This window comes from Engraulis encrasicolus, chromosome 19 (genome assembly GCF_034702125.1).
Source record: "Engraulis encrasicolus isolate BLACKSEA-1 chromosome 19, IST_EnEncr_1.0, whole genome shotgun sequence".
NCBI lineage: Eukaryota > Metazoa > Chordata > Actinopteri > Clupeiformes > Engraulidae > Engraulis > Engraulis encrasicolus.
Window position 1 is genome coordinate 21,315,247 of NC_085875.1, and position 15,000 is coordinate 21,330,246.

General features: G+C 43.3%; 1 protein-coding gene across 3 annotated transcripts in view; it reads left to right on the forward strand.

The window, feature by feature from the left end:
* The window catches only part of crybg1a (crystallin beta-gamma domain containing 1a), an 80,817-nt gene that overhangs the window by 25,415 nt on the left and 40,402 nt on the right, over positions 1-15,000 (forward strand). For 2 of the 3 annotated variants that reach the window (XM_063183792.1, XM_063183790.1), the window contains exons 3-5: positions 4,858-4,942; positions 10,559-11,041; positions 13,832-14,514. In XM_063183792.1, the coding sequence (XP_063039862.1) occupies positions 4,858-4,942; positions 10,559-11,041; positions 13,832-14,514 (1,251 nt within the window). Of the gene's footprint in view, positions 1-4,857; positions 4,943-8,831; positions 9,297-10,558; positions 11,042-13,831; positions 14,515-15,000 lie in introns of those variants that run through there. The other variant, XM_063183791.1, reaches the window with a different exon arrangement.

The following is a 15,000-nucleotide window of genomic DNA, read 5'->3' on the forward strand; positions in this document are numbered from 1 at the left end:
ATGTTTTGATGTTGCTAAGCATCCAGGAAACATTGTGAATTGTTGGTGTTTATTTTTTTAGTGTGTGTGTGTTAGTGCATGTGATGGATCCCTGCAGTGCTGAGTGATCCACCACATTTCCGTGCCGGTTTTATTGATGAATCAGACAGTAGCTTTGTTGCTGCATGCCTTGTAAGCCCGGCGCATGCTCCACGTGAGGTGCCTTAAGCCTGATGCCGCCTTCTGGTATGCAGGGTTTTACCTGAGCGCTCTGATTTCAACATGGACTTGTTTTATGTGCTCATTTTACTTGGGAATTCACTTTCACATGCAGTACATTGCACGCTTTCACATGCATTCGCTCTATTAGAACAACACTGTTTTAACCTTAAGGTTAGAGCATGTAATATTTTTAGTAGGCTAGTTTATTCATCCAGAGTTCATGCTGCTCATTCACAAATGTTACCTTTTTCACAAATACTTACCATCACCATTAAATTCTAAGTATTCATTATGACTGGGAAAATTACACTGCATACTTGCAAGACACATGTTTAGCTGCAAAACATCTTTGATCATACTAAAATATATATTAGTTTATTACTTAGTAAATATTCATGGAAAGATCAAACTTTGGGAATAGGCAGCACAGTTGCAACGAGCAGGGGTGAATTTCTCAAAACCAAAGTTACTTACTACATTAGCTACTTTGTTGTTTTCAATGCATTTTCCCATTGCCAACTACCGAAGTTGCTAACAGGCTAACAACTTCTCTTTTGAGAAACTCACCCCAGCATAGTTGCAGAAGCCTACCTACTCTGTCCACAATCCTACATATACCTTTAAAATGGGAATTCTGTGGTGAGAATAGTCACATGAATTACAGAAGGATGCAAATTTGCAGAAGATAAGATTCAGGTCATGTGTAGCCATGTGTACTGTATGGAGAGAAAGACGAATACCTTACATTATGTCCACCATGGGTGTTGTATGTGTTGCTATTGCAAACAGGCTTATTTTACGATTATGGTATTAGTCTGCTTATTTCACAACACAGAGGTGGTGCCAGCCATTCCTGTAGGAGGGGCTGGTCTTTTTCCACCCACTGTCTAATATTTGCCCCAGCTTGCTGCAGACATGGTGCAGTGGTACCTGCATAGTAAACATGTCAGAGTGGAAAGATAGATGTGCACATGTCTTGTGGATCCATTTACTGTACAACTGTGCATTTGTTCTGTGGTGTGCATAACTTATGCACACATAGTACACTGGATTAGTGTGCATGTCAATATACAAATGATGTGGTTAGATTTCACTGAAAGTTGCTTTTGCAGTCTGTTGACAGCATGCACAAATTATCGTTTGTTCCTTTAACATGAAACAAACCACATTTTAATGTGTACATTTGCCAACAGATTGTATGGCATTCTTACCAGAAATGAGTATTACTTCTGATACTAAATAAAGTGTATACTGCAATGTACCATGTATGGAGCAGATGGCATCATATTTCAGTGGATGAAGTGCAATAGATGCTTTATGACAGTGTTATCATCTTCTGCCAGCTACTGTTGATTGCTGTTAGGCTACTAACCGGATCCCTTTTGCTGCCAGCAATGCATGAGTGTGCCAGGGGCGTGGTATGAGGGAACCAATGGCATGTGGGCCTGACCCATTTGAATTCTGCTGTTGTTTACCGTGTCTGTAAATGGACGTTTGCCTGCGGACAAAGCCCTGGAATGCTGTTTTGTCAGACAGAGTTACTGTAAGGGCAATTAAACGTCAGTTAGGTCAGGTATTAAGATTTAGTCACTTTTGATTGGACGAGAGATTTTCCTTGAAGGAGAATGTCTGAACGCATCATCCCCTAGGATGTCACAATTATTATAATCTGAAGAACACAATTTCGTAAATGGATAATTATACTACATGCCACCGTCTCATCATCAAAATAGTGAAAGGGAAGAACAGGCCAGTTGGCATAGTGCCTGTGACAAATCTAGACACCAGTTGCCCAACCTTTTGCCATCAACACAGGCATCCATGCCATTAGCGTATAATTTAAAATGGTCAAAAGAAAGGGACCAAATTAACCTCTTTCATATTTATTTATAACTGTGGGTGTTGTAGCCTTTTTTGAAACAGGGCAGTGAATAGGGAAACATTGGAGAGAGAGGTGGATTAGGACATGACCCGGGTTAGACTCGAACCATGGGCATGCATGTCCATTTGTGGAAGAGGGCCTAGCATGCTACACCACAAAATCAAACTCCTTTAAACTAGTTGTTTATGAACAACCTTAATGCTCTTGTTGTCAGCCTATATATTCCTACATATTAATCTTCTTTCATTACAAAATCGGCCTCTTTTGGCTCCGCTTTTCACCTGGTCCCAAAGAGTCTTTTGATTCATAACAATCTATCTCCACCTTGTGGCCAAACATGAATAAGACAACATCACCTCCTGTAAAGAGCAGCTAACAGGATTAGGTCTATATGGCACAGATTAAACCAAAGATCATTTTTAGTCTTTCTGGTTAAAAGATCGATTCAGCTATATAACCTTGTTTTTGTTTTGTGTGTGTGTGTGTGTGTGTGTGTGTGTGTGTGTGTGTGTGTGTGTGTGTGTGTGCGTGCGTGTGTGCGTGCATGCGTGCGTGCGTGCGTGCGTGCGTGCGTGAGAGAGTGTGTGTGTGTGTGTGTGTGTGTGTGTTTGGGGGGTGGGGGTGGAGGTGGACCCCATGTTCAGTTAAAACGGTGGTGTTTTCTTTCCCTTTCCCTCATACTTTTTAAAGGAATATAAATTAAAAATTCAAAATATGTTGAGTTGACTATTATGCAATAAAAAACATCTGTAGCGATCAAAGACATGCGGCACTCATAACAAAAACGATTAAGAGTAGCATTTCATTGAAAGATTGTTCAAAAGATGTACAATGTCAGTTACAGTGCCCTCCATAATTATTGGCACCCCTGGTTGAGATGTGTTAAAAGCCTTAAAATAAATTCAGTGTTTATTGCAGAAGAATACTGTCACACTGAAAATTGTAGGAAAATGTAGCCTTCAACTCAAATGAATTGTAAGAAAATAAAAAAATCCCTGACTAAAAAATAATTATTTTTCATTAAATCACCTGTTCCACAATTATTGGCACCCTTAACAATTCCCAGGAAATAAATATAATTGAAGCATTTCTGTCATTTCTACAGTAGTTTACAAAGTTTACCAGAGTATGTAGGAACATTTAATTAGTAATTCATCACTTCCTGTTTCCCTGGGGTATAAATATGACGTGACACCGAGGCCATTTCTCTTATCCACTCTTAAACATGGTAAAGACAAAGGAACACAGCATACAAGTGAGGCAGATGTGCGTCGACCTTCACAGGTCAGGCAGAGGCTACAAGAAGATTGCCACTCAACTGCAGCTGCCCATATCCACTGTGAGAGGAATAATTAAGAAGTTCAAAACAACTGGAACAGTGGTAAACAAGCCTGGACGAGGACCCAAGTTTATTTTGCCACCACGCACAGTGAGGAGGATGGTAAGAGAAATCAAAAGATCTCCAAAGCTCACTGTTACAGAATTACAACAAATGGTAGCATCCTGGGGTCACAAAGTCTCCAAATCAACCATCAGGCGCTGTCTACACGCCAACAAGCTGTTTGGGAGGCATGCACGGAGAAAACCTTTCCTCACTCACAATCATAAACGCAAGCGTCTGGAGTTCGCCAAGCGGTATTGGGGCTTCAACTGGGACCGTGTGCTTTGGTCAGATGAGACCAAGATTGAGCTTTTTGGCAACAAACACTCTAAGTGGGTCTGGCGTACCACGAAAGATGCGCATGCTGAAAAGCACCTCATACCCACTGTGAAGTATGGGGGTGGGTCAGTGATGCTGTGGGCCTGTTTCGCTTCCAAAGGCCCTGGAACCATGTTAGGGTGCATGGCATCATGAATGCTTTGAAATACCAGGACATTTTAAATCAAAATCTGTTGCCCTCTGCCCGAAAGCTGAAGCTGGGTCGTCACTGGGTCTTTCAGCAAGACAATGACCCTACACATATGGCCAAATCTACACAGAAATGGTTCACCAGACACAAAATCAAGCTCCTCCCATGGCCATCTCAGTCCCCTGACCTCAACCCCATTGAGAACCTGTGGGGTGAGCTGAAGAGGAGAGTACAGAGGAGAGGACCCAGGTCTCTGGATGATTTAGAGAGATTCTGCAAAGAGGAATGGCTGAAGATCCCTCTTTCTGTCTTTTCCCATCTTGTGAAACATTATAGGAGAAGATTAGGTGCTGTTTTGTTGGCAAAAGGGGGTTGTACAAAATATTAACACCAGGGGTGCTAATAATTGTGACACACATTATTTGATGTCAAATAATTATTTCTTTATGTGGGATTTTTTCCCCACTGAATAAATGCACTTGTATTGAAGGTTGGATTTTTCTCTTTTTTTCCATTAAGGTCCCATATTATTTAGAAAAAAAATAAAATAATTGGAAGCTAAAAAACACATCTCAACCTGGGGTGCCAATAATTATGGAGGGCACTGTATGCTCATGCAATGTACTTGTAGGCTACCTTTGGCATATTCAGAGCAGTATCAATTCTGAATTAATAAGGAAATTAAGTTCTTTTAACCAAAACAATTTTGTCATGTGCAAGGAAATCATGTGCTAAAAAGATTCTTTACTTTTTCCCACGCCTCTCTCCCAGACCTTGACCATAAGGGTCAAACAGATGTGGAGGAAATACAGACTATAATTTGCCTGATCGGCTACCAAGACCTCTCTATCTTTCCTACAGGTTTCTAGTTGGAGAAGCCAGGACAGTCCGTCATGTAAATTCTCTCCTCTTTCTTTCTTGCAGGTTTCTAGACGGTGAAGGACACTCCATCATGTATGGGGACAACACCTCCACCCTCAGCCTGGACCTCTCCAAGCTGGCCAGGAAGGTGAGTCCAAGATCTGACACAGACTCAAACTCTGACACAGACTTGCATGAAATGGAGCTTATGCTGTGAGTTGGGCAGTGTTATAATTAGACACTAAGAGAGTAGAAACAACACAATGAGTGTTACAGTTGCCTCTTTAAGTGTTGAAGTAACATAATGCAGAATTCTGCTGAGTCACATTAGGCGATGGCACAGAACAATTTTGCCGAAAGGACAATAAATATTCTGTCTATCTACGATCTATCTATCTACCTACGGTAATGTGGTGATTCAGCTCTTAAAGAGTGGAATGCCACTCATATGGCTCTTCTTTTTTTTTTTTAAAGATTTTTTATATGGTCTTTTTCGACTTTATTTTAGAGGACAGTGTGAGAGGTGGACAGGAAGCAAATGGGGAGGGAGACGAGGAAGGGTCGGCAAAGGACCCGGGCCGGGAATCAAACTCGGGTCAGCAACATGGTAGACGAGTGCCCTACCGGTTGGCCATGGCAGGGCCATATGGCTTTTCTTACTATGTAAATGTTGAACTATCACTGCAAAATTTACTGTGTATGATTGTATGGGAATGATGCATGAACATACAGCCTGCATGGCATAATACTATAGTGTTGTTTTTGCATGTATCATTTAGTTAGTTGTTCTGTCTGGGGAGCTGAGCTGTCTTGCCACTTGTCATACAAGTATACCACTTGGAATGGAATGTTTTCCAACTCCAACTTTGAACCCTTTGAACGGTTAAAGCGTGTTGGACTGCACAAATGTATGAACTTTGTCATATAAATACAGTTGTGTTGTTGTTGTTGTTGTTGCGGCTGCTGTTGTTGATGTTGTTGTTGTTGTTACTACAGCGTTGTAGTTGAGTAATACTAATTGTCCTGCGCTGCACCACAGAGTTTTAAGATGACCCACAGAGGGCAGTAGAGGGCTGTTTTACAACAAAGTCGTCCCAGCCAAATTCCCCTAAAATCCCCAGACACCTCAAGAGACAGGCAGAGCAGTGGAGCACATGTACTGTATCTGGTTTGTTTGTGGTTACTTCTATTTTAAGTAATGCAAAAAATGTTGGACATTAAAGTCAACATTTTCCAACTCCCAGTTTTATAAATAGCTTAGCGCAATCTATTTATAAAATGTAATGCTGTGTACTGGTAGTGTTGAACCGTTGAGTGCCTTATCATGAAATATCTTTCCATGCTTTTTAGCACAAGCATTTAAGTAACAATTTCTTTTAATAAGGATAGTTCATCCGGTTTTTATTTTCAGCATGACTTTCCGTTTACAGGCTAATGCAGGATCTTCCCCTTCCACTCTTGGCAACGAGGATGATAGGTTTCGTCCTGAATTGAATACTGTGTACAAAGTAACAAAGTTAGTTATGCAACCAAAGACTTCAAACAGGATGTGGATGTGGTGGTGGTGGGGGGTGGGGGGTGGTGGGGGGATGAGATGAGGTGGTGGTGGTGATTGGGGGCCATAGTTCTAAGCGACAGTTCAAAGACTGTTTGGCAAAATCTGCCATCTGTTGTTTCAAATTTTCAAATTAAATGTGAAGACAGATACTAAATAAACAAGTCACTTCAAAATATCAGTTTAGGCTGCATAGTGTATAATGTATAGTGTAACGGTGTAATTGGAATGTAGAATTTTGCTTTACTGTTCTGTGGGAAAATGTAACTACCACTGTAGTATGACACAGCTATGACAGTACACAAAGTCTTTAGTAACACATTACAACTTTGTAACTGCCATTCTGGTAACAACAGACTTAAAACAGTGGCCTTGCCTTCTTAGCGCATTCGTTGCATTTGTCCCACACAATAAAGTCGGGCCCCCTTACTCTCAGTCGCTGGTTTCTATGGGAATGAATTTAGCCGGCTAGTGCACACAGGGCCGCTGACAGCTTTGGCTGGACCCAGGACAGAGTCCTCTGAAAGGGACCCCACCCAATACATTCAATGTAATTAGGACCCAATTATGGGCCGCCATTTTCCGTAGGCGCAGGACAACTGACCCCTTTGCCCCCCCTTGTCAGCTTCCCTGAGTACACAGATTCCTTCACTGCAATTGTGGGAATCTTTTCAGCTCACAGCTAACAGTACACCACTCCATTCACTGGCTGCTTTGGGAAACCATTTGGTACATAGCAATACACATCAGTCACTAGGGACAAGAGACTAGGCCTGGCACAGAGTCAACAACTGTCTGGAGTGCTTGTGTTGTTCTATGTGTGTATATGCACTCGTGTTCCCTTGCTTTCAAACTTGAACAGAATGTGTGTGTGTGTGTGTGTGTGTGTGTGTGTGTGTGTGTGTGTGTGTGTGTGTGTGTGTGTGTGTGTGTGTGTGTGTGTGTGTGTGTGTGTGTGTGTGTGTCTGTATGTGTGCGTGCATGGTCAAACACAATTTCAAACCTTTGTGCAGTGCTTGATGTATTGTGAATTAAAGTAAAGTACGAAAGTACTAAAACAACTTAGATACTCCTTCGCTGTGCTGTTTGCACTAGGAACTGTACTACTAGATGACAATAAGTCTCAAAGTTGGCAGGATTGCATGGTAGGTCGTGTGTACAACAAGGCATTGATCGAACTGATTGAAACACCCCGTGACCCTGGGTTCATCACTGAGGATGTGTCCAAGCTGCACCACCAAGGTGTTTCTTGTTACTCAGTCTAGCACGGAAGTGAAATAATACCTCTTAATGGCTTAGTAGAAAGAATATAATTTGTTGTGGTGAAGGGACAAAGTAATTGAAAAGACTTATGTACACACTTGTTGGTCACTTCTATTCCAGGGTGTCTGGGAGAGACGTGAACAGACTTGTTATTGTCTATGGACCCCAAGCATGAGGAAACGTGTGGCTATTTGAACTCTGTATATTAGGCAGAACAACTTCTGCATTGTGCATTTTGGAAAGATGAACCAAGCACTCCAAAGGTGCTGCTTGGAAGAAGACTGGGGTTGCCATTGCCAACCATCCATGGAATCGTCCCGTACTTAAAAATAAAAGTATGGTTCCGTATGGTGCTGAAAAGGATAATATGCAGGAAATTGTGTCCAAGACATAGGCCTACAAAACCACCGCGAGAATGAAGTGTCCTGTATTTATTTTCTTCACAGCAAGTCCAACACCGTCAGTGCATGCAGGCTGAACAGTGTCAAGTGTAGGCCTAAAGTTTAGGCCCTAAGCTACTGTAGCGAATATCACTGACCATGCATGTGGCATGCATTTGGCACCAGATCAGTAGCCTAATTTACAAGCTCTTCGAAACTGAAATAGATATATATTTTTTAAATAGTCATGATGTAGGCTACATATTTTTACCCACTTTTCTTTGATAGCTTATCGTTGTTCAGATGCTGTCAGGTATGGATGAGGATCTCATCAGTCTATAAATAACTATGAGGTCACCCTTCTTGAGAAATTCTGAAAAAACATTTTCTCATATGATTAAAATAGGTCTTGACACCTAGCCTACTGTTTTCCTGAGCATGAGATATGCAGCTGCAGATGACACACTGTACAGGTATTATCACAATAGAATATGATTTGATTGGCATTAGGTTGGGTTGTGTTTTGCTGGTCTCCATGTCTACACTGTCTTTGTGTGTGTGGTGTGCTCATACTGCACATACTTTGCATACAATAGTACAAAAGTTCAATGTACTGGACAGGGTCAGTGAGTGTCCAGAAGGGGGGGTAGAACCTTGTCCATTCATGGCCAAAATTTTAGCAAATGTTTTTCCAACCATTAGGCTATAGAAAATAGCTCAGCCATTTGCCTCTGTATAATGACGTATAATTCACCTGGTGGTTTTGGGATTAACTCCAGGAAGACTAATTCCTCTTTGATGGGAGGAAGGGTGTGGTTTGCTTGTCAGAGAAAGTTTTTTTTCATGTATTTGCAGAGATTGGACAATACAAGAGACTGTTTCCTGTGTGTTACACAATAGCCCTCCCAAACCTACCTGAGACAGACACATTTGGAATATCGCCTGAAACTACAGTGGAGCTGGGGCGCTTGACTTCTAGCTACAAAGTTGCAAATCATTTTCAAGGATTTTGTATCATGTGGATATCCGCCGGGCTCAACGCATTTTTGGATACCTTTTGTTCATTCAGGTTGGATAATTTGGTAACGGCTAAGCGTTTCATTTGGTTAGTTCCTGGATGTGACCAGGGCAGTGTTTATCCACTAACGAAATTATAGATTGCAATGGACTCGACTTGTTAAAAACTATGCCGAATTCCAAAGGGACCCGGACTTCTGAAGTGACTTGTCATTTTTGATTGCCTGTAAACAAAGCCGAGAGCGTCTTCCAACATGTCTATAAACACAACGCACGAGGAAAATCTGGTAAGACAATGCAAGTAGGCCTACACCGGGGTCTCAATAAACGGCCCTTCACTTTTTTTAACTGCTTCCGTGCCTTCCAAACGCAAATGTTTTATTACCCTCTCTTCTCGCCTCTCCCGTGTCCCGTTTCGACCCATAAGGTAGGCTACGGGAGGGGCGTGGAAACGCGGGCTTTTGGGTTGTCGCTTGCTCACTGAACTTGAGCATGCCCGTTCAGAGTTTGTAGCCTACTGTAGCCTACAGCCACTTCTTGAACGGGTCCGTCGGGAAGGAAGGACTAGCATCTTCGTGTTGTAAATTGCTGAATAGGCACATTGTATCAAAATAGGCAACAAGTTGACATTCTTACAAGGTAACCGTTATCATTTTTGTAACATGCTTGTCATGTCTTTCAAAATATCTATGTTGTTGCCATTTCAATGATTACTTTCCTTCTGCCATTGTGTTGCCAACCTTTGAATGTTAATGCATAATTTACGTTGTATAACTTTACAACTTTATACGTTGCTCTGAGATAGCCTATAAAAGGATGTAGGCTGCGCTTCAGTGTTTTGACTAGTGTTGCTGGGCAGTGCCTGTGCCACGCTGGTGGTCAGCTGAAGGTGATAGTGTGGCTGAGAAGTTAATGTTTAATCCCGATATCCTCCATGTGCTGCTTGAACACTAGTCTATCATAGCTTTATGACTCTATTGTAGCTCTGTGTATCTAAATAGAGAGTGTGAGAAGAGAAAATGGTTTAGAGTGCTGTGGTTGTCTTAAAATCTCAAAGCATTTATGCGGCCTCTTTGGTTCTTGTGTGTGCGTGTGTGGCTCCTCATTGAATTCCCTGCATAGTTCGGCTTCTTCTCCTGAAAAACTTTGATGTTGTCTCTCCCCCTCCCTTTCCCCTTGTCTCTCTCATTTTATTCTCTCTCCTTCCTTCTCTCTCCCCCTCTGTCTGTCTGTCTCTTTCTCTCTCTCTTTGTTTCTCTCTCTTTCTCATTCTGTTTTCCTTCCGTCTCTCCTTCTTTTGATCCTTCCCTCTGTCATTCTCTCTCTCCCCCTCACTTCTCATTCTGTTTTGCTTCCCTCTCTCCTTCTTTTGATCCTTCCCTCTGTCATTCTCTCTCTCCCCCTCACTCTCTCTCATCCCCTTTCCGTCATGCCTGTCTCTCTCATTCATTCTCTCTCTCTCTCTCTCTCTCTCTCTCTCTCTCTCTCTCTCTCTCTCTCTCTCTATCTCTCTCCTCCCCCATCCCTTCTTCTTCCTCTCTCCATCAAGTCGGAGAAGGGTGGCGTGCTGAAGCGCCTGGGCAGCTTCCTGGGCCTGCAGAAGAAGAAGCGCAGTACCAGCGCCTCCCAGAGCAGCCTGGGCTCCCCCTCCAGCCAGGGCGACAGCTCCTCCACCCTCGGGGACACCACCAGCATCCGCAGCATCGCCTCCATCATCGAGGACGGAGGAGACCTGCCCTTCGCCGACGACTCCGCCTCCAGCGATGGCAGCCAGACCGGCAGTGTGCGCGGCGTGCACGTGTGCGAGCTGAAGGGCGAGATCCAGAAGAGCATACAGGAGGTGCCGGAGGACGACGAAGAGGAGGTGAAAGGAGGTGTTTTTGGGGAGGCCAAGGAAGGGGAGGAGGGTGCATGGAGCCTGGTGGATGAGGTGAATCAGAAGATCCAGGAGAACCTGGTGAAGGGTGGCGAGGAGGTGACCAAGCCCACTGCACAGCAGCCGACACAGGCCACCGTCCCAAGCAATGAGCAGGTGGGTGGTTCGCCAAGCTTGAAGTTAGACATAGTGAAATAAGGATTTGTTGACTTGTTGTAGAAGAACTACTCTTTGTTGAGTGAACTTGTTACACATCACAAAAGTACCAACGGTGTGTAAACCTTGCGTCAACTTCTGCTTGAACAGTATGTCAAAGCCTGTGAAATTGATGTAACATAACGATGACTTCTTGAGTCATCAAATATTTTTTACATTGTGTGATCTTGGACACCAGAGATATATTTGCCAAACATTACCGAATATACACTGTATTTTTGACAAATATCATATTATATTGGCTGATGTTTGATAACCATATCTGTGATGTACTGTATGTAAAATCAGACTGCACATCTTTGAGCACAAATTAAGATAGAGATGTTCTGAATATGTGACAATGACATTGTTACCCCAAATGGACTAGGACAACTGCAGGACTACATGCTATTTCAGGTACAATGTATGCCAGGTCTGTCATATGGATTCAGTGTTAATTGATAACACTATCATTAAAGTTATGACAACAAACCAGGGGTGCATTTCTCAAAATCGTTGTTGCTAACTACGGTAGCTACTTTGTTGGTTGCAATGCAATTTCCCATTGGCAACTACCCAAGTTGCTAACTACTACGCTTTCGAGAAATGCACCCCAGAGGTGTCAATCCCAGCCTCAGACAATAAAAACCATGCCGCAAATGTGATCTAACCAGCTCTGAATCAGCTGATCGTAATGAGCACTTATGACAGGCAGACCAGTTAGTCAGTGAAGTCACCTGTATTGGAAGGAAACTCTGGCAGGGTTTCAAACTTCTCTACAGGGTTTTTGACTTCTACCAAGTGGGGCAGACGTGGCCTAATGGTTAAGACAGTGGTTTTCAATCTTTTTTTGAGACAAGGCACACCTTTTTCGAGGACAGAATGCCAAGGCACACCACCGATTGTAAATGTTAACTGAAAATAAAACCCTATTGCCTTTATTAACAATGTACAGTCATTCTACAGTTTTCCACGGCAGATTTTATCTCTCACAGCACACTAGTGTTCCCAGGCACAGTGGTTGAAATACACTGGGTTAAGGATATGGGCTTCATATCAGAGGGTTGCCAGTTTGAATCCCACCCTTACCTCTCCCTACACCTCTGTCCATTGCTGAAGTGCAAGCAAGGCACCTAACCCTAGCCTCGCGAGCCATCCTACGTACTTCCGCCAAAGGATTGGCTCCACTACTGTAGTCTGGCCGTGCTTCTCTGTGGAGTGCCTGGAGCAGTAGAATTTTGATCGCAACGCCCCCCCCCCATCCCCCCCAGAAAACAGCCAATAATCGAATACGCCCCCCACGTGGGGGCGAAAGGGGGAGGACGCTCGTGACAATGACGTACACATCTGCGCCAGAGCCATTGGTCTGCGCTATGTTGTTGTTGAGTAACTGCCAGCGATTGGGTGAGAGGTGTCAAATAATTTCAAACCATAACTGAGTGCAAACTTCCTGCTTCCTACAATCGCTTCAGAGCAAACAAATGCCAGACCATGAATACGAAATGAAATGGTAGTATTATGGGATGGTCAGGACCAGGCTAACCTAACCCCACATTGCTCCAGGGACTGTAACCGATACCCTATGTCAAAGTAACTGTAACTCACTTTGGATAAAAGCGTCATCTACATGTAAAGTAATAATGTAATGTAACTTCACCTTGTACCAAATGTACACGTACCTTTTAGTCGTCAGCCGTATTCTGGCCTCAGAAATTTTCAGCTGATATATTCCATAATTTGACATGCGTACTACACCCATTCCTCTAAAACTGCGTACTGAATGCTAGATCTTTGCAATATAGGTCACTTAACCCATCCCATCATTGATGTTGAGTTCACTTCGTCTTCATCTTCACTTTTACAATGTTCCGCCAAATGTCAAAGAAGATAATCGCATTAGAGCAGGAATTTGCACTCTTGGGGTGTTGTGACCTTATTTTTAAAAAATGCTTTCGTCTCAGTGCTTTGCGATGCTTCCGATTCACTTGAATCACTAGGTTTCACACTTTATCCTCAATCAATAATTCCTAATTAAAAATTGGATTATTCTTAATGCATGTTTTGTCAGAGATGTATAAAGTAATAAGTGACAAAAACGTAAAAAACTCTAATTAGGTTCTCATTAGATACAGTGGAGTGATAGCTAGAACAGCTGTCTGATCTCATGTAATTAGGGATGCAAATTATCGATTAATTCATTAATCATTATCGATCGACTTGCGATTAATTGATAAGCAGCGTTTTCTCCCCGAAATCTCAATGTTTCTTGAAAAAAAAACCGACTAAATCTAAAAATTTGAATTGAAAATTGAGATAAAATACCACATTTAAATTAGTTCTATTTCAATTCTTTAATCCAAAGGCGTTTTAAATATTCCCACTATTCACACCCCTCTTCACACACACTCATCACATGCCCATTTCACCTGGGTCTCTTGTAGGTCGAATTGTCGATTAATTGCGATTAATGTTTTTTAATCGATTAACACATTGATCGATTAAAGTCGCTTAATCGATTAATCGTTTGCATCCCTACATGTAATAGTGATGTACTTACATCATGAAATTACACTACTTCTTCTTTTGCTTAATACACCTCTGTGTTTTGTTGGGTATCAATTTCTTCTCTCAACTCCAGAAGTTTCTATGCAATGCTCTCCCATACCATATTTCTCACCACATCTTAAATATCTCTGTTCATCTCCAGCAGCAGTTTTGTTTTTGTGACCTTATTTCCTTCTGGTCCCACAGGTTAAGTTCACAGTAAAGAAGACTGTGGTGGAACTGAAGCCTACTCTTGGTAACCGCACCAACTACTCAGCACTGGTGGGTGTGACCCTCACCTCCAAGCCCAAGACCCCCAGTACCACCAGTAGCAGCAGCACCACAGGCCTCACAGCAGAGGAGGAAGAGCAACAGGAGGAGGAGGACGGTGGAGGAGACATGGGGAAGAAAGGAGGCTCCAGGCGGAAGCCCCGCAAGCTCAGCACGGCCGAGCCTCTCTCCCCCACGCAGACCGAGGCCCCCGCCAAGTCACCTGAGCCAACGTCGCCACAGCAACAACAACAGGCACCTGTCAGCGTTCCATCACCCACAGTAGAGGCAGCACAATCCCCACCTCAGGTGCAGGTGTGGAGCAGTCCTGTTCCACAGCACACACCCTCCTGCTCACCCCCCTCCAATCCTCCTGCCACTGCCGAGGAGGCGAGCACACCCATCCCAGAGGGGGAGCAGGGGGCCGGGCAGGAGACGAAGGAGGAGGAGGCGCGGAGGAGTGCCGATGAGGAGAAACGCAGGAGAGTTAAACTCTCACAGACACAGACAGAGACAGAGGTGTTCAGTGCCCAGCGCGTGTCATCCAGCGCGCAGGACGATGACCCCATCCACCACGAGCCAGAGACGAAGAGCGACACAAGGAAGGCGTCTGTTGAACTGTGAGTACCTTGTGTCTTTCGTTTTACTTACCTACACAGACGATCCTCTGTGTGTGTTTGTGTGTCTCGGTGTGTGTGTGTGCGTATCTGTTTGAGTGTCTGAATGTGGTGTGTGTGTGTGTGTGTGTGTGTGTGTGTGTGTTGTGTTGTGTTGTGTTGTGTTGTGTGTCAATCTGCTGTGTGTGCTTTTATAAATGTGTGTTTGTGTGTGTGCGTGATCAAACACACCACTCTAGGACCGAGTAGAGCGGTGTGCAATCTGAGCCTAGAGTTCCCATGGCCTTCTTGTAGTCATGAACAATGAGATGTAGTTCCCATTACAAAGCCCAGGTCCCGCGGCAGACCCACCTGACTACATAGCCTGTTCTACTAGTGCCTTTAAAAAGCGGCCTCAATAGATAACCAAATGGCAGAACTTGATTTCCATTGCAACTTTCAAATTTCCATAATAATATTCCGTAAGTAATATTTTCAGAACTGCAAGTA